At 42.0% G+C, this 26,645-nt stretch overlaps 1 protein-coding gene across 4 annotated transcripts in view; it reads left to right on the top strand.

Moving 5' to 3' along the window:
• The window catches only part of RAB3IP (RAB3A interacting protein), an 87,865-nt gene that overhangs the window by 45,499 nt on the left and 15,721 nt on the right, over positions 1–26,645 (top strand). For 3 of the 4 annotated variants that reach the window (XM_056574152.1, XM_056574151.1, XM_056574153.1), the window contains 3 exons: positions 7,527–7,790; positions 10,291–10,546; positions 12,705–12,800. In XM_056574152.1, the coding sequence (XP_056430127.1) occupies positions 7,549–7,790; positions 10,291–10,546; positions 12,705–12,800 (594 nt within the window). In that variant the 5' untranslated portion in view covers positions 7,527–7,548. The remainder of the gene's footprint in view (positions 1–7,526; positions 7,791–10,290; positions 10,547–12,704; positions 12,801–26,645) is intronic. The other variant, XM_056574154.1, reaches the window with a different exon arrangement.

The following is a 26,645-nucleotide window of genomic DNA, read 5'->3' as shown; positions in this document are numbered from 1 at the left end:
TCAGGCATGAGCAGTCAAGCGGCAGAATCATCGATCAATGGTTTTCTATGATAAACCGTTTATCAATGTAAAAGATCAGTGTGTGCAGTGTTATAGCCCCCTATGGGAGCTATAAAATTGAAAAAAAAAGTTGAAAAAAAAAAGTTAATAAAGACCATTTAATCCCTTCCCTAATAAGTTTGAATCACCCCCCCCCCCACCTTTCCCATTTAAAAAAAAAAAAAAAAACTGTAAATAAAAATGTGGTATCGCCACGTGCAGAAATGTCCAAATTATATAATTATATCGTTAACTAAACCGCATGGTCAATGGCATACGGGCAACAAAATTCCAAAGTCCAAAATAGTGTATTTTTGGTCACTTTTTATATCGTGGGGAAAAAAAGAATAAAAAGTGATCAAAAAGTCAGCTCAATACAAAAATGGTACAGCTAAAAACTTCAGATCACGGTGCAAAAAATGAGCCCTCATATCGCCCCGTATGCAGAAAAATAAAAAAGTTGACAATTGTAAATGTATACATTTTCCTGCATGTAGTCATGATTTTTTCCAGAAGTACGACAAAATATAAACCTATAGAAGTAGCGATCAGTTTAATCGTATGGACCTACAGAATAAAAAGGTGTAATTTTTACTGAAAAATGTTCTGTGTAGAAACGGACCCCCCAAAATTTACAAAATGGCGTTTTCTTCAGTTTTGTCGCACAATTATTTTTTGGGTAAAATGACTGTCATTACAAAGTAGAATTGGTGGCGCAAAAAATAAGCAATCATGGATCTTTAGGTGCAATATTGAAATGGTTATGATTTTTAACCTCTTAAGGACCACAGGTTTTTTCCTCCTCACTTTTCAAAAATCATAACCTTTTCAATTTTGCACCTAAAAATCCATTTGATGGCTTATTTTTTGCGCCACCAATTCTACTTTGCAGTGACATCAGTCATTTTACCCAAAAATCTACGGCGAAACGGAAAAAAAAATCATTGTGCGACGAAATTGAAGAAAAAACGCAATTTTTTTACTTTTGGGGGCTTCCGTTTCTATGCAGTACTTTATTCTGTAGGTCCATACGATTAAAATGATACCCTACTTATATAGGTTTGATTTTGTTGTACTGTAAAAAAATCATAACTACATGCAGAAAATGTTATACGTTTAAAATTGTCATCTTCTGACCCCCTATAACTTTTTTATTTTTACGTATATGGGGCGGTATGACGGCTCATTTTTTTGCACCGTGATCTGAAATTTTTAGCGGTACCATTTTTGCATTGATTGGACTTTTTGATGGCTTTTTATTCATTGTTTTTTCATGATCTAAAAAGCGACCAAAAATGTTATTTTGGACTTTGGAATTTTTTTGCGTGTACGCCATTGACCGTGCGGTTTAATTAATGATATATTTTTATAGTTCGGACGTTTACACACGCAGCGATACCACATATGTTTATATTTATTTTTATTTACATGTTTTTTTTTTTATGGGAAAAGGGGGGTGATTTTGAACTTTTATTAAGGAAACGGTTAAATCACATTTTTTAGCTTTTTTTTTTTTTACACTTTTTTTTTTTTGCGGTGTTATAGCTCCCATAGGGACCTATAACACTGCACACACTGATTGCCAGCACTGTTCTCGGTGGTTATCGGTGGTTGATTGCTCAAGCCTGCATCTCAGGCTTGGTGCAATCAATCGCCGAGGGGACACACCGGAGGCAGGTAAGAGGACCTCCGCTTGTGTCCCAGCTGATCGGGACACCACATTTTCACTGCAGTGGTCCCGATCAGCCCCGCTGAGCAGTTGGGCAGCTTTCCCTTTCGGTTTAGACGCGGCGTTCAATTTTGAACGCTGTGTCTAAAGAGTTAATAGCGCGCGGCACCGTGATCGCTGCCGCGCGCTATTAGCCCCGGGTCCCGGCATCAGATACATGCCGCGACCGACCCGATATGACGAGGGGGTCACCGCGTGACCCCGCGTTATTTCGCGGGAGCCGGCCAAGGACGTAAATATACGTCCTTGGTCGTTAAGGGGTTAAAAGGAGGAAAAAACGAAAGTGCAAAAAAAAGCTGTGTATCTTACTGTTCTTCTTGCTCAAATACTGCAATTTCCCATCAGGAGAAAGTGGGTGTTTCCCAGCAGGCGTGACATCACTGAAGCATGCTGGGGGATTACTTCCGCCCTCACATGGTTGCAGTACTTTGATGAATAGAAGACCTCAATCTCTGTGCATCTTTCAGTGAGGCTCTGGAACTTTCAGTGAGGCTCTGTGAAGCTGTCAATAAAGCTCAGTGCAGAGAAGCACTTCCTGAGTTTGGTCTTCTGCCAGGCCGGGAGGAAACCAAACTCACTGTATTAATTGTGGCAGAGAACAGAATAGAGCCACCTAGTGGCCGTTTTTTCTATAAAATTTTAAACCTATTTGTTTATTATTTTAAAAGCAAGTGAATGGGAAAGTGTCTGCGAAGTACACAAGGAATGCTATATTAGCGTTTATTTGGTGACAGGTACTCTTTAAAGCCCATTGACGAGTTGTCTAAATCTCCAGGCCTAATAAAAGGCCTTACTAAAGTCATTAGCAAGAAAAGTCTCACCAGGGATTTAACCCCTTAACGACCATGGACGTAAATGTACGTCCTGGTATGGCAGTACTTTGCACACCAGGATGTACATTTACGTCCTGTGTATGACAGCGAGCATCGGAGTAGTGCTCACATCATACACGGCAGGTTCCGTCTGCTAACGGCTTTCATTGCGTGGATGTCCACCATTAACCCCTCCGTACATATCACAGCATCTGCGGCAATGCGCATGTTAGAATAGATGATCGGATCGCCCGCAGCGCTGCCACGGGGATCTGATCATCTGTAATGGCGGACGGAGGTCCCCTCACCTGCCTCAGTCTGTCTCCCGGCATCTCCTGCTCTGGACTGAGATCGAGCAGACCAGAGCAGAAGATAGCCGATAATGTTGATCAGTTCTATGTCCTATGCGTAGCACTGAACAGTATTAGCAATCAAATGATTGCTATAGATAGTCCCCTTTAGGGACATAAAATGTAAAAAAAAATTGTGAAAAATCTTTTTTCACATTTTATTCCAAACAAAATGATATAAAACTTTTAGATCATTTTGTATGTAAATGTGGTATCAATAAAAAGTACAGATGACGGTTGAAAAATGAGCCCTCATACCGCCCTATATATGGAAAAATGAAAGTTATAGGTGGTCAAAATAGGGCGATTTTAGATAACTGATTTTGTACCCAAATTTTTTTTTTTTTTTGCGGTACAAAATTATAAAAGTATCTAGCCATGGGTATCATTTTAATCGTATTGACCCACAGAATAAAAAACACATCATTTTTACCATAAAGTGTATAGTGTGAAAACGAAATCCTCCAAAATGTGCAAAATTGTGGTTTTCATTTAAATTTCCTCTTTTTTCTTGGGTTGGCCTGGTCCTTAAGGTCAAAATAGGCTTGGTCCTTAACCCCTTAAGGACCGGGGTTTTTTCCGTTTTTGCATTTTCATTTTTTGCTCCTTGCCTTTAAAAAATCATAACTCTTTCAATTTTGCACCTAAAAATCCATATGATGGCTTATTTTTTGCGCCACCAATTCTACTTTGTAATGACGTCAGTCATTTTACCCAAAAATCTACAGTGAAAATGAAAGAAAATCATTGTGAGACAAAATTGAAAAAAAGCCGTTTTGTAACTTTTGGGGCTTCCGTTTCTACGTAGTAAATTTTTCGGTAAAAATGACACCTGATATTTATGCTGTAGGTCCATACCGTGAAAATTATACCCAATTTATATAGGTTTGATTTTTTCGTACTTCTGGAAAAAATCATAACTACATGCAGGAAAATTAATAAGTTTTAAAATTGTCATCTTCTGACCCCTATAACTTTTTTATTTTTCCACGTATGGGGTGGTATGAGGGCTCATTTTTTGCGCTGTGATCTGAAGTTTTTAACGGTACCATTTTTGCATTGAATAGACTTATTGATCATTTTTTCATTATACAAAAAGTGACCAAAAATGCACTATTTTGGAATTTGGAGTTTTTTTTTGCGCGCACGCCATTGACCGTGCGGTTTAATTAACGATATATTTTTATAATTCAGACATTTCTGCACGCTTCAATACCATATAAGTTTATTTTTATTTACATTTGTTTTTTTTTGTTTTGTTTTTATGGGAAAAGAGGGGTGATTCAAACTTTTAATAGGGAAGAGGTTAAATGATCTTTATGCACTTTTTTTTTTTTTTCTCTTTTTTTGCAGTGTTATAGCTCCCATAGGGACCTATAACACTGCACACACTGATCTTTCACATTGATCCCTGGTTTCTCATAAGAAACCAGTGATCGATGATTCTGCCGCTTGACTGCTCATGCCTGGATCTCAGGCACTGAGCAGTCATTCGGCGATCGGACAGCGAGGAGGCAGGTAGGGACCCTCCTGCTGTCCTGTAAGCTGTTCGGGATGCCACGATTTCACCGCGGCTACCCCGAGCAGCCCACTGAGCTAACCGACACACATTCACTTTAGAACGCCGCGTCTAAAGGGGTAATAGCGTGCGGCACTGCAATCAATGCCGCGCACTATTAGCCACGGGTCCCCGCCGTGGCCCCTTGTTATAGATTGGGAGCGGACACATGACGTTCCAGTACGTCATATGTCCTTAAGGGGTTAAAGGGGTACTCCGCCCCTAGACATCTTATCCCCTATCCAAAGGATAGGGGATACGATGTCATATCCCTGGGATCTCGGCTGCGGCACCCCGCTATCATTACTGCACAGTGCAGCCTCGCTCCGTGCGTAATGACGGGCTGTACAGGGGCCGGATCATATTTATGTCACGGCTCTGCCCCCTCATGACCTAATGGCCCACCCCTCAACACAAGTCTATGGGAGGGGGCGTGGCGGCCATCACGCCCCCCTCCCATAGACTTGCATTAAGGGGGTGGGCCATGACGTCACAATGCTCCGGCCCCTGTATTGCTGGTCATTACGCACAGAGCGAGTCTGCTCTGTGCAGTAATGATAGCCGGGTGCTGCAGCCGAGATTCCGGGGGTCCCCAGCAGCGGGACCCCGGCAATCTGACATCTAATCCCCTATCCTTAGGATAGGGGATAAGATGTCTAGGGGCGGCGTACCCCTTTAAGGGGTTAAAGGGTATTCCAGTAAAAAAAATATATATATAATTATATTATATATATTATATATTATATATATATATATATATATATATATATATATATATCATTATCATTATCATTATTATCATTATTATTATTATTTATATTATATATATATATATATATAATATATTATATATACTGGCTCCAGAAAGTTACAGATTTGTAAATTACTTCAATTAAAAAAAAAAAATCTTAACTTCAGCAGCTGATAACTACTGGAAGGATTGAGTTGTTCTTTCCTTACAGACAACAGTGCTCTCTGCTGACACCTGCTTGTCTCAGGAACTATCCGACGCATTAGAGGTTTGCTATGGGGATTCACTCCTACTCTGGACAGTTTGAGTCGAGCAGAGAGCACTGTTGTCAGACAGAAAAGAACAACTCAACTTCAGCAGCTGATAACTGCTGGAAGGATTAAGATTTTTTTATTAGAAGTAATTTACAAATCTGTTTAACTTTCTGGAGCCAGTTCATGTAAAAAAAAAAAAAAAAAAAATTTCATGGAATACCCATTTAAGATTAGTATTTTTTTTTTATCCCCTCTCTGTGATAATAAAAAGGGCACGTTAGTACTTTTCCATTTGAAAAGTGCAAACTGTTGATGTAAGGTCTGTGCACCACTACCTGGCTACTGTAAAGAGCATTACTGTTAATCAGGATTAGTTGCAAGCAGATAAGCCTTTGCCCTTGACAGAATAACTGAAAAACATTTTTTTCCATTCTGTATCTGACACTGTATGTAATGTGTATGCAATATTTACACTATATGAACAAAAAGAATAAATACTGGAAGCATTTGAGATTCAGATCAAAACAATGTAAAGTTCTAGATCATGTCCTCAGAGAGCTAAGGCGCGTAGTTTATATGTCACCAGAGCTCTGCTCAGTGCGGAGCTCCAAACCTTACCTGGCATTAGAATCTGCACAGAACTGTGCCTCACCTGGAGCTTCATGGAATGGGTTTTCAGGCCTGGGCAGTCGCATGCAGGCTATAAATCACAAAGCACAGTACCTGGCATTGGATACAGTGGTGTAAAGTGCACCACCACTGGAGCATAGGATTCATATTCTTTAGGGTGACAAATCACACCCCTTTTTTTTCTGGCACTCTGATGAAAAGGGCTGGATTTGGTGAATGCCAGGAGTACTGTATGAACTGTTTTTCAGGGGATGGCCCAGGCCTTCTATTACTAGTGAAGGGAAATCTTAAAGTTTTAATTTCATTAGAATCAACTTTTGAGGTGTCAAAAGTTGAGTGCATTGGGTCTTACTCATTTGACCCGCTGGGGGAGTGAGCGGCATTCTCCTTTCTCTTAAAAGGAACCTGTCACATTAAAGCGCAACTGTCATGTATATTGTACCCCCCAGACTAATAACATGATAGTATAGATGATGATACGTGTGATGCATCTGTACTTTGGCTGCTCTTTATCACACTTTATCAGCAGCAAAATAGTTTTGTTGTGCGGTCAGCAACAGACGGGTTAGTGTGGCTGGGGATCGTAATGCCCCACCTCCGCCACGCCTATCCCCTGTAAGTGAGCGCTGGGACCACTGTGTGATTGACACACATGTCCCCACCCCCGATGTCCATGATGTGCGGGCCGGCGTGACTCCACTGAGCATATACATATAATGTGCACCTTTATGATATGATACTAACTATGTAACTATGTACTAACTATGTAACTATGTAACTATATACAGTGCCCGTACTCCTCTTCTTCTCATGGTGCCGGAGACGCACTGCTTCTGCTTTCACTAGAGGCACAGAGCTCTCTCCCTGCCTCTAGCACTGCACAGGCGCACTGAGCTGGTGGCAGACAACGGGAGCGAGCTCTCTGCCTCTAGAGAAAGCAGAAGCAGCGCGTCTCCGGCACCATGAGAAGAAAGGAGTACGGGCACTGTATATTATAAAGGTGCACATAATATGTATAGGCTCAGTGGAGTCATGCCGGCCCGCACATCATGGACATCGGGGGCGGAGGTGGGGACCTGTGTGTCAATCACACAGTGGTCCCAGTGCTCACTTACAGGGGATAGGCTGGGCATTACAATCCCCAGCCACGCCTATCCAACAGTTGCTGACCGCACGATAAAACTATTTTCCTGCTGATAAAGTGTGATAAAGAGCAGCCAAAAGTATAGCCGCATTACAAGGGTCATCATCTATACTATCATGGTATTAGTCTGGGGGTACAATATCCATGACAGTTGCGCTTTAAATGTGGTGCTTTATCTGCAGGAGAGAAGGGTAAGGAGCTGAGTGGGTCAACTTTGTGCTGCTGTATATTTATTATTTTTTTATTTTATTTTTTTAAGGTCTCTGGATGATGTGGTTACTATGGCTAGCGACCCCCTTGAAGGCTTTCATGAAGTAAATCTTGCTTCACCCACAACTCCAGATGTTGGTGTTATTGATATAAAACCTCAGGAATCTACTACCTCGCCTAATGTCATCTACAGACATTTAAGTGTCAGTCCAAACCCTGTCCAACCAAACACACTAAATGCATCAGACTTACCAACACAGCCTGTATATTCTTCTCCAAGGCATTTAAACTGTCGGGACATTACAGGAATAAGGTGAGACATAGCAGATTAAGAATTATCTGTTTAAGCAATATCCCATGGAAGTAAACTGTAACATTCCAATTGGATAAAGAAATGCTTGAAACTATAAGGAATTTTTGTAAGAATGGTCCTCATCATAGCAAACTGCTGGCATATATTGGTGTCAGACCCTTAGTAATTGATTATTTGGAATACTTGCATAAAAAAAGGGGGTGGGGGTTTGTGGACAATCTGTTTAAAAGGCATTTTCCAAACCCATGCATTTATTATAAACAGCTAATTGATTAATAAAATACCTTACCAGGTAGCTGCCTCACCAGTGCCAAACCTTTTCTTGGTCTCCTGCTGGTCTCTGTTCATACAGTTTTGCCACTGTTATATCAAAACAACACGTAGCTGGAGTCTGGTAATAGAGATTGGCAGGGGCCCAAGGAAGCATTATTTTATAGCTTTGCAATCTTGTTGCAGTTACCGTATATTTCAGAATGCTCAGAAAGAGATTCCCTAAGGCTGGGTTCACACCACATTTTTGCAATACAGTTCCTGTATACGTTTTCAATTTGAAAACCATACAGAACCGTATTGAAAACCGTATGCATTGACGAGAGTCAATGCATACGGTTTTCAATACGGTTCTGAAAACTGAATGCCAAAAGATGCACCAGGTTGAGTCTGTTGTGCATCCTGTACGGTTTTGTCCGTTTCTTTTTCCCGTACCCAAAACCGTAGCCTATCACTGTTTTTGGTCCGGGTGAAAAACTGTATTGAAATGTGTTTTTTTTTTTTTTTTTTTTTTTTTTTTTTAACATGGGAGTCAATGGGAACCGTACAGAACCGTATGTGCGTACGGTTCCATCCGGTTTTTGACTTTGCACAGTTTTTTTTTCTTGGAATTTCAATCAAACAAGTGAAAGGTTCTTCATAATGGAGTGGAAAATTAAAAACGTATACTTTTTTTAATTTTTTTCCCTTCAAAACTGATGCAACATGACATCATTTTTCAATCTATAAACGGTTTTCAACCTTATACGGATTAAAATTTGTACACACATTTTGAAAGTTTAGTCAGGTTTTGAGGTATCCGTTTTTATCAAAAACCTGATACAGGAACTGTATTGCAAAAACGTGGTGTCAACCCAGCCTAAAGAGGGCTTCTTCCTCCCACCCTCCGACCTGCTAGTGGCTGCCATAGGTTGTCAGGAAGCCAAAACAGACAGCTGTTTTATGCAGTTTTTGTAACTGACCACCTGCAGGAGCCCCAAGCAAATAATGTCTCATTGAGCAGACTGCTAGGTTGGTATAGTCAGTTTTGTAAGCCATGTAGTGTTGCCTGGGGAAAAAGTATGCAAAGTAGCGCTCCTCCAGAAAGTAATGGGCTTGCTATCTGGTGCCACCTGTGGGAGGTAGACTCACTGTAGGTCAGTGCTTGACCCTCCTAAGCAGCCTTGAAACATGACTAGGGATTATCAACCAAACTAGAATCTCCTCCAAAAATGAAGATTCACCCATCTGTATGCAGCTGTTTCAGGGTTTCTGCCCCTCAGTAAGCCAACTTATTTTCCTTCTGGAGAAAAGCTTATTTGCATAGGGAGCATTGCATGGCCTATAAGACTCCTTAAGACAGCTTGGCATACCCAGAAATAAATCTTTCTCCCTCTTTGCCAGCCAGTCAACACCCTGCTATTAAAGGAATAGGGGATAAGATGTCTAGGGCTGGAGTACCCCTTTAATAGCAGGGTGTTGACTGGCTGGTAAAGAGGGAGAAAGATGTATTTCTGGGTATGCCAAGCTGGCATAAGGAGTCTTATAGGCCATGCAATGCTCTCTATGCAAATAAGCTTTTCTCCAGAAGGAAAATAAACTGGAGGTTCTGGCTCCCGACCACGGGAACGGAAGATCGTGACGACACAACTCCGCCCCCGTGTGACGTCACGCCCTGCCCCCTCAATGCAAGTCTATGGGAGGGGGTGTGATGGCTGTCACGCCCCCTCCCATAAACTTGCATTGAGGGGGCGGGGCATGATGTCATACGGGGGCAGGGTCGTGACGTCACGATCTTCCATTCCTGTGGTCGGGAGCCAGAACCTCCAGCGCTGCCGCAAGGCAGATACAGGTGGGTGCTGTATGCTATATTGGGGGGGGTCCCCAGTGGCGGGACCCCCGCGATCAGACATCTTATCCCCTATCCTTTGGATAGGGGATAAGATGTCTAGGGCTGGAGTACCCCTTTAACAAGGGACAAGAACCCTGAGACAAAAATAACTCTAGTCCTGTATTGACCGGGAAACTACCTGCAATAAACGACACTAGAGAGCAAGCTTTTTGTGTACAGAAATTGCAAAGGTTTATCATTGTATTGTTTTCCTAATACTATTTAAACAGAAAAGTTTTTTGTTTTATATAAATCTATTTCTACAAGTATAGCCTGAGAAAAGGCAATCAATAGGTGGAATTTTAAGACCTTTCCCAAAGTCCTCTTAACTGATACATATATATTTTATATAATTTACAGCACCAGCCTAATAGACACTTTATCTTGTTCTACCTCTGGATGTCAGACATGTTCTCCCAAACATGGACGAAGAAAGGACAGCAACCGAGCAGAGCGGGAATTTTTGCAGGGAGCTGTGACAGATGCAGTGGAGGGACCAGATGATGTCCTTAGCTGGAGTACAGACAGCCTATCCCATTTACGGAGCCCCTCTGTTCTAGAAGTCCGAGAGAAAGGATATGAGCGACTAAAAGAGGAACTTGCTAAAGCTCAAAGAGTAACCATACAATAAATATATCTATAATGTCCATTATAGTTTTTATCTATCTGGCTTCTGGTGCCAAATTATACGTTGATCTCTTTTGTTACATTTTCCCAATAGCATGCAGTAGTATGTAGAGCTGCAATTCTGTTTGTCATAATGCCCACTTTAGCAGAGGGCCCGCAAAATAGGACATAAAGATACTATTGTAAGTACAGGAAATATATGAAAAATGCAAAATAATAAACCACCCTTCCACTTTCACAAAGAAAGAAAATAATTTTTGGGTTATCTGAAGGAGATTTGTTTTTCAAAACACGTTATAACAATAAATGTCACCTTTTTAAAAAAAAAATATATATAAATGGTTCATTATTTTGGCTTTTTTTTTTCTTGCGTTTTTTACTCATATTCCCTATAGGAAGACAGCTTTGACTGCTATATGAAGCCAAGGGAAATCATTACCAGTTTAAACACCCTAAATGCTATGTTTATAATGAACATGGCATCTAAAAGATTTGCACAAAGTGTGGGGCTTCTTTTGTCCCAACTAGAGATGAGCGAACGTACAGTAAATTCGATTAGTCACGAACTTCTCGGCTCGGCAGTTGATGACTTGTCCTGTGTAAATTAGTTCAGCCTTCAGGTGCTCCGGTGGGCTGGAAAAGGTGGATACATTCCTTGGAAAGAGTCTCCTAGGACTGTATCCACCTTTTCCAGCCCACCTGAGCACCTGAAAGCTGAACTCATTTATGCAGGCTAAAGTCATCAACTGCCGAGCCGAGAAGTTCGTGACGAATCGAATTTACTGTAAGTTCGCTCATCTCTAGTCCCAACATCAGCCTGGATAATGGTTCATTCATTGAACGTGTTCAAGGGGGACATGGATGCCTCCTTAGTATAAAATTACAAGCAGGGATCCAAGGATAATTATTTTCATTGGCACAATTGGAGCTGGAAAGGAATTTTTTTGCTTGTATGGCGCAGTTCACATCTACATAATTTTTTTTTTCATTTAGCCTTCTTGATCAACTGCTTTTTTTTTTTTAATTTTCTTTAATTTTATGAACCTTACATGTAATCACCATGTATTTGGACAGGAGTTGGGGGAGGGATTGATTGTTAATGAATGGCCCCCATTAGGGATCGACTGATTATCGGTTTGGCCGATATTCACGATTTTGGACATTATAGATATCTGCAATTACTTTGCCGATAATGCCCCGCTTTGCCCCGCCCCCAGCCAGAGACGACCACCGCTGCCCCATTGCCTCCCCATCCTCTGGCCACATACCACCGCCGCTGCCCCATTGCCTCCCCCATCCCCGGTGTTATAATTACCTGTTCCCGGGGTCCGCAATACTTCTGGCTCCTGTGACGTCCTGCGAAGAACGCCGCCGGAGCCAGAAGTATCGCGGACCCTGGGAACAGATAATTAGAACACCGGTGATGGGGGAGGCAATGGGGCAGCGGTGGTGGTTGGACTAGGGAGGACCCCAGGACAGGCACGGGGAGAGAAGCGGGCGCGGCGGTCTCTGGCACCTGCAAAAGCCGCTGCAGTTCATTGATTTAAAGTGCCCGCTTCAAATCATTGATCCGCAGCGGCTTCCCCGCCTGGGGGGGTAATATCGGTAGAAGTCATCAGCCTGAAAGGTACCAGATTATTGGTATCGGCCCTAAAAAATCAATATCGGTCAATCCCTAGCCCCCATGCATACCATGTGTAAATGTCTGTAAAATGCAAACAAAATAAAGTATATACACTGAATTGTTTTCATAAAAATATAATTTAAGTGATAAAACACAAAGAATTTTGTGTATTTAATATCCCTGTAAACTGTATAACTGCTAACAAAATAAAGTTAATTTAAAACAGCAAGTTAAACTTGGGGGAAAAAATATATGGGATATTTGCAATTGAAAAATAAGATAAACAGTGTGTACCCCAAAAATGGTACTTTTCCATAATACATCATCTTGCAGCCCACGATAAACAAGCCCACACACACTTATAAATGGAAAAAAACAGGTTATGGCTGTTGGAAAGAATTGAGGCAAAACAAGAATTTCCCTGTGTCTTCAAGGCCAAAACTTGCTTTGTCGTGAAGTTGTTCGTATTTTATAATTTGTGCACTCAAGATGTATAATACCCACCAATTGCTATTCCTTTCAGGAGCTGAAACTTAAAGATGAAGAATGTGAAAGACTTTCCAAAGTACGAGACCAACTGGGACAGGAACTGGAAGAGTTGACAGCCAGCCTTTTTGAGGTAGTTTAATAAAGTAGATAAGGAAATTTCCTGCAGAAATTCTGTATATAAGTTATAAACATCATTTAATTTTGACAGCATTAGTATGATTTACATTCAGTGGTAAGACGTAGATGGGATGGTCACTACAACACCTGAATTAAATCAGCTGCAAGCATAGACCATGTAAAGGAGACTCGGTGTGAATAAGGTTCTATGGGGTGCCAGACAAAAAGGAGTAGAGTCAATTCCACAATTCCAATAGTAGAGAAGAAATAGTCTGCACTCACCATAGGCTTCCTTTTAAAATCGGACTTTATTAAGCCGGCAGGCAGTGTCCATACATAGAAAAGTTCACACACGAGTGCACAGGGAGGGGGGGAGCAGCTAGCGGCTAGGCAGCCGAAGTATACTGGAACAACAGCACCGTTTCTAGTCTATGACTCTTCTTCCGGTTCCTAGGTCTTTGGATTACTATCCAGGTATATATAACAGGAGAGGGGGGAGGAGTGACCCATCACCAGGTGAATATATAATAGTAAAAACAAAGCTAAAACAATATCCTGCGATCTTATGGAAAGGAACTGTAAAAACAGCGCTTTTAACCTGTTAATCCAATTAGTTTCACATTGCAATAGTTTTTGGTGCCTGTTCAGACCTACTGGTTGTGCTGGGATAACCTATTGTTGTGAGCATCATTCATGTGCATTATAAAGCATGTTGCGCCTATTTTAGTTTGCAGTGAATAAATATGTTCACGTATGCGAGTATATAGGTTTCTTTTTGTTTTACCTATATAGTATAGGCCGCATTTCCAGACAAAGCAATATACTATATAGGTACTTTTGCAAGAGATGAATTGGTTAACAGTAATCGAGTTACCACCGAGGTTTAGATTCTCGGTGGTAAAGTCCGATTTTAAAATGAAGCCTATGGTGAGTGCAGACTATTTCTTCTCTACTATTGGAATTATGATTTACATTCATGTCGTAACATTTAATATTTAAAATCCATTTATAAGCTATATTTATAGCTTATTACCACATACACAGGTTTATATAAAATACCTTGCCAAACTTTCTTAAAGGGGTACTCCGCCCCTAGACATCTTATCCCCTATCCAAAGGATAGGGGATAAGATGTCAGATCGCCGGGGTCCCGCTGCTGGGGACCCCGGGGATCGCTGCTGCGGCACCCCGCTATCATTACTGCGCAGAGCGAGATCGCTCTGCACGTAATGACGGGCAATACAGGGGCCGGAGCATCGTTACATCACGGCTCCGCCCCTCGTGACGTCACTGCCCGCCCCCGTCAATACAAGTCTATGGGAGGGGGTGTGGCGGTCGTCACGCCCCTTGCCATAGACTTGCATTAAGGGGATGGGCCGTGATGTCATGAGGGGCGAAGCCATGACGTCACGCTGCTCCGGCCCCTGTATCGCCCGTCATTACGCACAGAGCGAACTCGCACCGATCATCCTGAAGGATAGGAGTGATAGGTGCCACCTCCTCCTATCCGACCGGCTAGCGGCGGTGACCGGAATTCCCACGGGTGTATCCATACGTCCTTAAGGGCTCGGGATGCAGGGCGTATGCATACGCCCTGTTTCCTGAACAGGTTAAATCAATGAACTGTAGTGGCATTTGCGGCGCCAGAGACTGCCGCCACCCACTTCTCTCCCCCTGCCTGTCCTGGGGTCCTCCTGAGTCCAACCTCGACCCCCCCCCCCCCCCCCCCCCCCCTAATCCTCTGGCCAGAGACCGCCGCCGCTTCTCTCCCCCTGCCGGTCCTTAGTCCAACCACTGCCACTGCTGTGCTACTTCTGGCTCTGGCGGCGTCCTGAGCAGTCACTGTGCGCACAGACTGTGATGTTGCATTGAGGAAGTCACTCGTCATTGCGCAGCGCACAGCGTAACGCAGGACGCCGCAGGAGCCAGAAGTAGTGTGGACCCCGGGAATTATGTATTCCCGGGGAATTAGGTAATTATAAAACCGGGGATGGGGGAGGCAATGGGGCAGTGGCGGTATCTGGCCGGTGCGTTGGGGGGTGGCCGGGGCATGATCGGATTATTGGCAAGGTAATTGCCGATACCAATAACATCCAAAATCGTGAATATCGGCCGACCATATCGATAATCGGTCGATCCCTATGTAGTTTACAAAATGGGGTCACTTGTGGGGGTTCTGTATGGTTCTGGCAGCTAAAACCCTTTGCAGGCATGAAGTGCGGCCTACGATCCATTCTGCCTAAAATGATGCCTAAAAGCCAAATGTCGCTCCTCTCCTTCTGGGTCCTACCACGTGGCCAAGGAACAAAATATGGCCTAAGGTGGGGGGGGGGGGCAAGCAGCTCAATACAATATAGGGTGCATTTCTTGCAATATCAGAAGTGATGTACAAAAAATATGCCCCACAAATGATGCATTTGTGAAAAAAGCTAATTTTAAATTTTTACCACTGACTGTAATAATTCCTGCCAAAAAAACTATGTTGTTAAAATACTCACTGTACCTCCTAGTGAATACCTTGAGGGGTCTAGTTTTTACAATGGGATCATTGGGGGGGGGGGGGGGGGTCCTATGTTCTACCGCCTTCAAATTTCTGCAAACCTTGCATAGCCCATAAAAAAAATTAGTTTTCACATTTTCTAAATTTCAAGTTAAATTGTTAGGCTTCTAATTCATTTGAAATGTTAATTAAAAACAAAAGAAATGCTTTCAAAATAAAGTAGACATCTGAAAGTATAAGTTTCATAAACTATTTGGTCAGAAAGTATAAATATATGACCTATTAGTGTTAAAAATAGCAAAAAATCTTTGTTTTGTTTTTTATTTCATGATTTCTTTGCATTGTAAAAAAAAAATTGTGATATCGGCTTACTTTTATGTACATGAAGGACAACTTGCGACAAAAAACAATGTCAGAATTATCGTGATTGGCAAAATGTTACCAGAGTTATTCTCTAAAGTCAGACATCCCCAATTTGAAGAAACAGGCCTGGTCTTTCAGGGGCGTACAGGTTTACCTGTTTTCTCAGCTTGTTGTAATGTGATGGCTATTATGGGCTCATTTTGCAGTGACAATGCTGGAATCTGTAAAACTACCAAAACGCTATGTCTTTCTCATTCCTTCTGCTACTATTACTGCCATTGCCAGGTTTGCTTAAAGGGGTACTCCGGTGAAAACCTTTTTTCTTTTAAATCAACGGGTGCCAGAAATGTAAACATATTTGTAAATTACTTCTGTTAAAAAATCTTAATCCTTCCAGTCCTTATTAGCTGCTGAATGCTACAGTGCAAATTCCTTTCTTTTTGGAACACTGATGACATCACGAGCACAGTGCTCTCTGCTGACATCTCTGTCCATTTTAGCAACCGTGCATAGCAGATGTAGTCTAGGGGCAGCATGGTGGCTTTGTGGTTAGCACTGCTGCCTTGCAGTGCTGGGGCCTTGGGTTCAAATCCCACTAAGGACAACAATAAATAAAGACTTATTATTACTATTATAATAACGTCAGCAGAGAGCACTGTGCTCGTGATGTCATCAGAGAGCATTCCAAAAAGAAAAGAATTTCCTCTGTAGTATTCAGCAGCTAATAAGTACAGGAAGGATTAAGATTTTTTAATAGAAGTAATGTAAAAATCTTTCCGGAGCCAGTTGATTTAATAGAAAAAAGGTTTTCACCGGAGTACCCCTTTAAGCTTGGTACAGTTCGAAAGCTCAGCAAGCTGCTGTCACCACATAGGTCTGAGTCAGACAGGGTTCTCCAGACTCTGCTCGCTCATCTCTAGTAACTACAGATGAATTGGAGTGCTATACCTTAGATCAGTGATTTTCAACCTGTAGTGTTCTTACCACAAATGGTACATGACGCAGGCTAAAGGGCATATGCCAGCCGGACGCCACAGCTTTCAACTGAGTCAAATTACTGAGATAAAAAAGCTATGGCGACAGCAAATTTTTTTTGTAGGTTGCAGAGTGCTTGATGCCTGCAGCCTACAAGTGCTTCTGACGCTACTAGGGCCTCCTGACTGTCAGCAGCGAATTCATCGCCCATGCATCCTGCTGACAGGAGCCAGCGCTGGAGCAGTGGGGAGGTAAGTTAATTATTTTTTGTTAGGAAAGGGGTCATTATTACTACTGGCATCTTTATTTGTGTACAACATTTTAGTGACAGCATAGGTAATATGAGAAAGCTGTGTATATCTACATTTATCTGCAATAGTTTTCAAACCACCTGCCTATCCCTTATATCACTAACAATGAACTTACCTGTTGAGTCATGTACTTCACAAGACCTCTGAATGTGTCTGGTAGTATTTGGCACCAAGACATTAGCAGAAGATCCCTTAACCCCCTTGGGGACCGAGCCCATTTTGACCCAAAGACCAGAGCATTTTTTGCAATTCTGACCACTGTCACTTTAAGCATTAATAACTCTGGGATGCTTGTACTTGTGAATTTGATTCAGAGAGTGATAGTTTACTTTATGTTAATGGTAAATTTCCGTTGATACTTGCGTCATTTCTTGGTAAAAAATGCCAAAATTTCATGAAAAATGAGAATTTAGCATTTTTATAACTCTCAAGCTCTCTGCTTGTAAGGAAAAAAAGACATACCAAATAAATTATATATTGATTCACATATACAATATGTCTACTTTATGTTTGCATCATAAAGTTGACACGCTTTTTACTTTTTGAAGACATCCGAAGGCTTCAAAGTTCAGCAGCAATTTTCCAATTTTTCAAGTAATTTTCAAAATGAATGAATTGAATTTCTGAAGTGAATTTGAGGGTCTTTTTGTTAGAAATATCCCATAATGGACTCAATTATGAAAACTGAGTTAGGAAGCAGACAATGTTTCCCAACCAGTGTGCCTCCAGTTGTTGCAATACTACAACTCCGAGCATGCCCACACAGCCAAAGGGCATGTTACGAGTTGTAGTTATGCAACAACTGGAGGAGAACAATTTGGAGACCACTGTGTAGTGGTCTCCAAACTGTAGCCCTTCAAATGTTGCAAGACTTCAACTTCAAGCATGCCCAGACTGCCCAGGCATGCTGGGAGTTGCAGTTTGGCAACATCTGAAGGGCCAGATGTTACAGAACTAAAACTCCCAGCATACCTGTACAGTCTGGGCATGCTGAGAGTTGTAGTTTTGCAACATCTGGAAGGACAGGGGTCTCCAAACTTTGGCTGTCTGGGCATGCTGGGAGTTGTAGTTTTGAAACTCCTAGATACAGCAGTAAAGATTACTTTACTGCAATCTTCACTGCTGCATCTGGGAAACCGCCGCCGCTGCCTCCACTTGCCTGCCGCATCCTGTCAGCCGCCAGTCCCTGGTCGCAGCTCCGATCATCCCTATTTTCCGGGCTATCGGGTCATCAGATCAGCCCGGAATAGCCGCAAATTGCCGATCTGAATTGATCGGCGATTTGCGGCGATCGCTGACATTGGGGGGGATGCCTGCTGAATGATTTCAGCAGGCATCCCGTTCCAATCCCCGTCCGGCTAGTGGCAGGGATTGAAATTCCCACGGACGTACAGTTACGCCCTTGGTCCTTAAGTACCAGGACGCAAGGGCGTAGCCATACTCCCGTGGTCCCCAACAGGTTAAAGGGGTACTCCGGTGGAAACCTTTTTTTTTTTTTTTTTTTCCCATCAACTGGTACCAGAAAGTTAAACAGATTTGTACATTACTTCTATTAAAAAAATGTTAATCCTTACGGTACTTATTAGCTGATTAATACTACAGAGGAAATTATTTTCTTTTTGGAACACAGTGCTCTCTGCAGACATCACGAGCACAGTGCTCTCTGCTGACATCTCTGTCCATTTTAGGAACTGTCCAGAGAAGCATATGTTTGCTATGGGGATTTTCTCCTATTCTGGACAGTTCTTAAAATGGACAGATATGTCAGCAGAGAGCACTGTGCTTGTGATGTCAGCAGAGAGCTCTGTGTTCCAAAAAGAAAAGAATTTCCTCTGTAGTATTCCGCAGCTAAGTAGTACTGGAAGGATTAAAAAAAAATTATAGAAGTAATTTACAAATCTGTTTAACTTTCTGGTGCCAGTTGATTTAAAAAAAAAATAAAAAATTCCACCGGAGTAAGGCTGGTTCACACTACGATTTGAACTGCGGTTCCCGTATTCGGCTGGGAGGAGCGGTGGGTCAGGGCTTAACCGCGGCGCCCGCACTCAGCCGTATTCGGGAACCGTAGTTAATGTATGTCTGAGCCGACCGGAGTGAGCCGCAGCCTCCGGTCGGCTGCTTTTTCGGCCGTATGCGGTTTCCCGACTCATAGACATACAAACTACGGTTCCCGAATACGGCTGAGTGCGGGCGCCACGGTTAAGCCCTGCCCACCCCTCCTCCCAGCCGTATACGGGAACCGTAGTTCAAATCGTAGTGTGAACCCAGCCTAACTCATTTTCACCTTAAGGACGCAGCCCTTTTTTGCAAATCTGACCACTGTCACTTTATATATTAACTCTGGGATGCTTTTACCTTTTCATTCCGATTCTGAATTTTTTTTTGCCCTGACATTCTACAGGGTGGGCCATTTATATGGATACACCTTAATAAAATGGGAATGGTTGGTGATATTAACTTCCTGTTTGTGGCACATTAGTATATGTGAGGGGGAAACTTTTCAAGATGGGTGGTGACCATGGTGGCCATTTGAATCCAACTTTTTTTTTTTCAATAGGAAGAGGGTCATGTGACACATCAAACTTATTGGGAATTTCACAATAAAAACAATGATGTGCTTGGTTTTAACGTAACTTTATGCTTTCATGAGTTATTTACAAGTTTCTGACCACTTATAAAATGTGTTCAATGTGCTGCCCATTGTGTTGGATTGTCAATGCAACCCTCTTCTCCCACTCTTCACACACTGATAGCAACAATAGGCTTCCAGTATCCATAGTTTCAGGTGCTGCACATCTCGTATCTTCACAGCATAGACAATTGCATTCAGATTACCCCAAAGATAAGTCTAAGGGGGTCAGATCGGGAGACCTTGGAGGCCATTCAACTGGCCCACGACGACCAATCCACTTTCCAGGAAACTGCTCATCTAGGAATGCTCGGACCTGACACCCATAATGTGGTGGTGCACCATCTTGCTGGAAAAACTCAGGGAACGTGCCAGCTTCAGTGCATAAAGAGGGAAGCACATCATCATGTAGCAATTTCACATATCCAGTGGCCTTGAGGTTTCCATTGATTAAGAATGGCCCCACTATCTTTGTACCCAATATACCACACTATACCATCAATTTTTGTGTTCCAACGGTCTTGGAGGGATCAATCTTCTGCGTAAACTTAGGGTCCTGTTCCAATTTTTGTTTTGCCCATTCTGCAGCACCTGAAACTACGGATACTGGAAGCCTGTGCTAGCATTTCTCCTGCGGTGTTGCTATCAGTGTGTGAAGAGTGGGAGAAGAGGGTTGCATTGACAATCCAACACGTGTGTGTGTGTGTGTGTGTGTGTATGTGTATATGTATATGTATATGTAGTGTTTTACCCTTTTATTTGATGTAGTGTCCTTAGGGTACATTCGCACTGGCGGGGGTTTACGGTGAGCTTCCCGCTAGGAGTTTGAGCTGCTGCGGAAAATTATCCGCAGGAAACTCGCTGTAAAGCGAAAAAAAAAAAAACGTATGCAGTTGCAGTACGGTTTTTAAACCAGAGTCAAAACCGTGGTTGACCACGATTTTGTCTCCGGTTTAAAAACCGTACTCCAACTGCATACTTTTTTTTTTAACATGGACGTCAATGGGAAATGCACATGTATACGGTTCCATACGGGAAAAAGTATACCTTTTTACTTTGCACATGTGCATTTGCATCCTAAAGTCCCCACCCAAGACCCTTCCCATTAAAAATGGACAAAATTTTCAACAACGTATGTTTTTTTTTTTCTATAAAAACGGATGGAACAGTATGCACTTTTAAAAACAGTATACTGTTTAAAAACGCATACGGTTTACTTTTTCCCATACTGTTCCATCCGTTTTTTTCCCTTACGGTTTTTGATTGAAAACGTATGCGGGAACCGTAGTTGAAAAACATAGTGTGAAACCAGCCTGAGTGACCTCCGGCGCTGGTCCCAGCACAGTTCTGCTCTGCCCGGACTGCCGTGGGTGGGCAGAACAGATAAACCGAACTTTAACCCCCCACCCCCGATCTGCTATTGGTCGACTAATAGCAGGGAAAGGAGGGGTGGCACCCCTGCCACCTCACTCCTATCCCTTCAGGACAGCCACGATCCCCAGGCAGGCCAGTCAGGGTGTCACCCGATGTGGTAGTGGTAGTGATAGTGATAAAAAGCCAACTTTAACACCTCCCATACTTAATGATTGAGAGCTAATATCCTAGCGCTGCCACCAATAAAACATTTCAAAATTGGGGTGCTTTGGTCTCCCAAACGAGTAGACAAATTACAGGTAAACAGCACATCTGTGATTTCTACTGACTAAATGGTCTAATCAGGTAATGTGAGTCTTTACTAGATGAAGGAAGAACTTAATAAAGGAATATTAATTATGAATAAAGTCACAATAAAACAGAAAACAGATGACAGACAAATTTAGCCCAAAAAGATACAAATAAAATTAAGAAAATAACAGAAAACCTAACAAGTCACTTGGATGGTAAGCAATGGAATTTTCTGTCCATGGGCCGCTGACAATGGAGATTGGTACCAACTCCAAATCAGATCTTGACCCCCAGAAAGTACAATAGCCATTTGACACTGGCTGGATTTATACATTCAGAGTTCTTCAGCTTCCAAGCTGCCTCATAGGTGGTACAGGCAGAAGTGAAGTGTGCTTATAGAACAAGAAGTGGCCTTTCCCTTGACTGTTAAACACAAATGGCACACATTGTACAAAGGTGAAAGTAAAACAGGATTGCACTCACCATCCAACGAATCTTTAGTCGATAGCAGGCATGACAAGCAAGGTGTGGAGGCGGGGGACGTGAACCGTAACAGACTGTCTCGCGCACCGGCTGGAAGAAGCACCGCAAGTGCGCGAAACGGTCTGTTCCGGTTCTCGTCCCCCGCCTCCACACCTGCACACTTTGCTTGTCATGTCTGGTATTGAATAAAGATTCATTGGATGGTGAGTGCAATGCTGTTTTCCTTTCACCTTTGGACATTTGCTATTTTGAATATATGCACCACCGCTACCCACGATCTACCCGAGGTTCTCCACGCTCACCACTATCATCCATGTTTGGCTCACCTGAGTCCTAGTCCTGTTAGTGCCGGACCATTTGTTCTCACCCATTTAATTTTTTTTAGCACACATTGTACGTTCTTTCTGGAACTTATCACATAAGTAATTCTTGTATCTCTTTCCTTTTCACGATTCATCAAATCCATAGATAGTCATGGCCGTAAATATTGGCACCCCTGAAATGTTACAAGAAAATGAAGTATTTCTCACAGAAAAGGATTGCAGTGACACATGTTTTGCTATACACATGTTTATTCCCTTCTGGTGTATTGGAACTAAACCAAAAAAGGAGGAGAAAAAGAAAATTGGACATAATGTCACACCAAGCTCCTAATATGGACTGGACAAAATTATTGGCACACTTTCAAAATTGTGGATAAATAAGATTGTTTCAAGCATGTGATGCTCCTTTAAACTCACCTGGGCAAGTAACAGGTGTGGGCAATATAAAAATCACACCTGGAAACAGATAAAAAGGAGAGAAGTTCACTTAGTCTTTGCATTGTGTGTCTGTGTGTGCCACACTAAGCATGCACAACAGAAAGAGAAAAGGACTTGAGAACCGAAATTGTGGAAAAATGCAAGCAATCTCAAGGTAAGAAGTCCATCGCCAGAGCTCTAGATATGCCTTTGTCCACAGTGCGCAATATTATCAAGAAGTTTGCAACCCATGGCACTGTAGCTAATCTCCCTGGTCGTGGACGGAAGAGAAAAATTTATGAAAGTTGTCAACGCAGTGTAGTCCGGATGGTGGATAAGCAGCCCCAAGCAAGTTCCAAAGATATTCAAGCTGTCCTGCAGGCTCAGGGAGCATCAGTATCAGCGCGAACTATCCGTTTACATTTAAATGAAATGAAACGCTATGGCAGGAGACCCAGGAGGACCCCACTGCTGACACAGAGACATTAAAAAAGCAAGACTACATTTTGCCAATTTACTTGAGTAAGCCAAAATCCTTCTGGGAAAACGTCTTGTTCACAGATGAGATCAAGATAGAGCTTTTTGGTAAAGTATATCATTCTACTGTTTACCGAAAACAGAATGAGGCCTACAAAGAAAAGATCACAGTACCTACCACAAATATGATGGAGGTTCAATGACGTTTTGGGGTTGTTTTGCTGCCTCTGGCACTGGATGCCTTGAATGTTGCAAGGCATCATGAAATCTGAAGATTTCCAATGGATTTTGGCTCGCATTGTACAGCCCAGTGTCAGAAAGCTGGGTTTGCATCCAAGATCTTGGGTCTTCCAGCAGGACAATGACCCCAAATATATGTCAAAAAGCACCCAGAAATGGATGGCAATAAAGCACTGGAGGGTTCTGAAGTGGCAGCAATGAGTCCAGATCTAAATCCCATTGAACACCTGTGAAGAGATCTTAAAATTGCTGTTGGGAAAAGGCGCCTTCCAATAAGAGAGACCTGGAGCGGTTTGCACCGCTAAGTAAGAGTGGTCCAACATTCCGGCTGAGAGGTGCTTATTGATGGTTATAGGAAGCGACTGATTTCAGTTATTTTTTTCCAAAGTGTGTGCAACCAAATATTAAATGGGCACTGTCAGATACAAAAACTTTTGATATGTTTTAAAGCACACAAAAACAATAGGTTTTGCAATTGCTTTCATTAGAAAATTTTCAGTATTTCATACTGAAAAAGCCAGTCAAACTGCCCCCCCCCCCCTGCCTGCTTGGACATATACTAGTCCTGCTGTGTCCATGCGTCATCACCTATGTCATGGACACACTTCCTTGATTGACAGATGTGAGCGCAGGGCTCACACCTAGAGGAAAAATCCTCCCACTGTCATCTTGTGTCCCGGTACTGTCAGTGAGGACAAGCTGGGAGTTGTAGTTTTGCTAATGCTAGGTAAGATGTGAGCAGACAGCATACTGAGGGAGGGGGCGGAGACCTGCACAGTGAGGCCACGCCCCCTCTCTTTGAGAGAAATTCAGACTAGTGATCTAAATTAAGTGTAATGAAAAAATAGATAAAGGTGCTAGACACATAAAAATGAGATGCACATGGTCAGGATTAGGTACTGAGTGTTATATATAAAAAAAAAAAAAAAAAAATTGTTTGATCTGACACTTTTAAGGGTGCCGATTAATTTTGTCCAGCCCATTTTTGGAGTTGGTGTGACATTATGTCCAATTTTAATTTTTCCTCCCTTTTTTTTGTTTAGTACCAATACACACAAAGGGAATAAACACGTGTATAGCAAAACATGTGTTACTGCAATCCTTTTCTGTGAGAAATACTTAAAGGGGTAGTCCAGTGGTGAAAAACTTTTCCCCTATCCTAAGGATAGGGGATAAGTTCGAGATCGCAGGGGGCCCCAGTGGTCTGACCCCCCCCCCCCTTAGGATAGGGGATAAGTTGTTCACCACTGGGTCACCACTGGACTACTCCTTTAATTTTCTTGATAAACTTCAGGGGTGCCAACATTTACGGCCATGACTGTATGTCATACTCCCTACTTATGGCTTAGCATCAAAGACTTCACAATTCCTTCTGGCTGGCTTATGGTAGTCTAGCCATGTTTGTACTTTTTTTGAAGGGAGTGCTTTCCCCCTTCTGAATATGTATCAAAGGATGCATGATTATTAATCTTTGGAGTGTTATTTATCTTTTGGGGGGATATGTCCCTGAAGGTAACTGGTCTCTGACTGCTATGGGTCACTTAGTATATCAGAAAAGTGTTCAGGATGCAGGCAGATCAGCATTTGTTTGCCTTGGAACCTAAACAACCAGACTACTAATTTGATCTCTGATGGGGCATTTCACACCATGCAGAGGAGCCACAGCTTCACAAAAGGGGTTCATGCTGTGAACCTTCTGACATCTACCACAAGTAAATTAACCTCTCTCATACTGATACTGTATAGGCCTCTAATAGGAAGCAACTCTATGTATGCACTGCGCAGATCACTTTTAATTGCAATATTCTATAGTACAAGAATGATTTATGTGACTTGGTGTGACGGCCAGCATTACCTTACATTACCAGCTATTTTTGCCACAGTTGGTCTTTTATGTGAAACCGTTCAAAAATATAAATACAATTCTGGCGTAGCCAAATAGGACTTACAATATGTAGAAGCTGTGAATGATTTTTATTTATTCCACTGTATCTCCAAACCACGATATAGGAACATGGGAATTATGCAAAGTGCAATATGATGCTATACTGCTCCAATGATGTATATATGTATACATATATACGTAATTAGAGCAGTATAGCATCATATTGCACATTGCCTCATTCCCATGTTCCTATATCGTAGTTTGGAGATACAGTGGAATAAATAAAAATCATTCACAACTTCTACATATTGTAAGTCCTGTTTGTCTGTGCCATTATTTTATTAAAATGTTTGAACTGTTTTACCATAGGGAACCATAACATACCAGGCAGCAGGGTAGGCACATGGCGGCATACCCACAGATCCAGTAGAGCGCTTGTGCTTATTTAATTTTTCTTACTTGGTCTTTTATGTGGTTGGCCCAGACAACCTATCTTCATTGCCCATGCACATCAGTGAACTTTGGGCATCCATGCCAATTCAGTGGTTAGATTTCCTTGGAACACTGCATACCGTGAACACTCCACAAACGTACTATTTTGGAGACGGTCTGACCCAGTCACAATTTGACTCATGTCAAAGCTGCTAAGGTTCTTCTATTCTCCCCGTGTTTCCAGCTTTTAATGCATTAGCTTCAATAACTGATCGTTTACTTTGTATCTAATGTATCCCAGCTTTCTCAATGTCTCATCTGGTTTTTCAACTTTTCACTGATCAAAGTGCATCAGATGTAGTATTTTCACTTTATAGTTCTTGATGGTTTTCTCAATACATTTCTTTATGTACCAATCACTGGTAAAGGTGAGCAAGTATTAAATGGTCACTATTATTAAAACAAATTTTTGCTATTGCATTCCGTATGGTAAATTAAAAATATTTTTAATATACTTTGTTTAAAAAAATGAAGTTGTCTGTTTTATTTGTGCTTAAAAAAGCTCAAGAGCACATTTTCCCCCATCTTATACACAGACTTGGTACCAAAGCCCAAACACAGAAAGTGCAGCCTGGAGTGCTGAGGGGGGTGTGTCCAACCAACAGCATATGGCAGTTAAGTGTGAGAGGAGCTATGATTGGATGAGGTTGGACACACACCCCTCAGCACTCCAGGCTGCACTTTCTGTGTTTGAACTTCAGTCCTAAAAGTCTGTGTATAAGATGGGGGGAAAATGTGCTCGAGCTTTTTTAAGCACAAATAAAAGATAGAAAACTTCTTTTTTTTTTACTAAGTATATTAGAAATATTTTTTATTTACCATAAGTAAATAGCAATAGCAAAAATTTATTTTAATTTTTTAATGAGTTACCCTTTAACCATGCACTAGATTTCGGTTACCAGTAATGGACATAGATGTACATGCAAATTCTGTACCTGCAATTCTGTTAAAGGTAAACTGACAGCAGGGTTACCCATAGTAACCTTAATATAAAGGTAATTAGAAAAAGGGGCACATGCACTAACACTAGTTACCAGGTGAAAGTCTGTGCAGCCATTAGATATTCATCTTGTTGGTAGTATAGTATTCTTAACTGCA

The sequence above is a fragment of the Hyla sarda genome, chromosome 4, assembly GCF_029499605.1.
Source record: "Hyla sarda isolate aHylSar1 chromosome 4, aHylSar1.hap1, whole genome shotgun sequence".
Taxonomy (NCBI): domain Eukaryota; kingdom Metazoa; phylum Chordata; class Amphibia; order Anura; family Hylidae; genus Hyla; species Hyla sarda.
The sequence above is the reverse complement of the archived record's forward strand: the minus strand, read 5'-3'. Positions and strand labels throughout refer to the sequence as shown.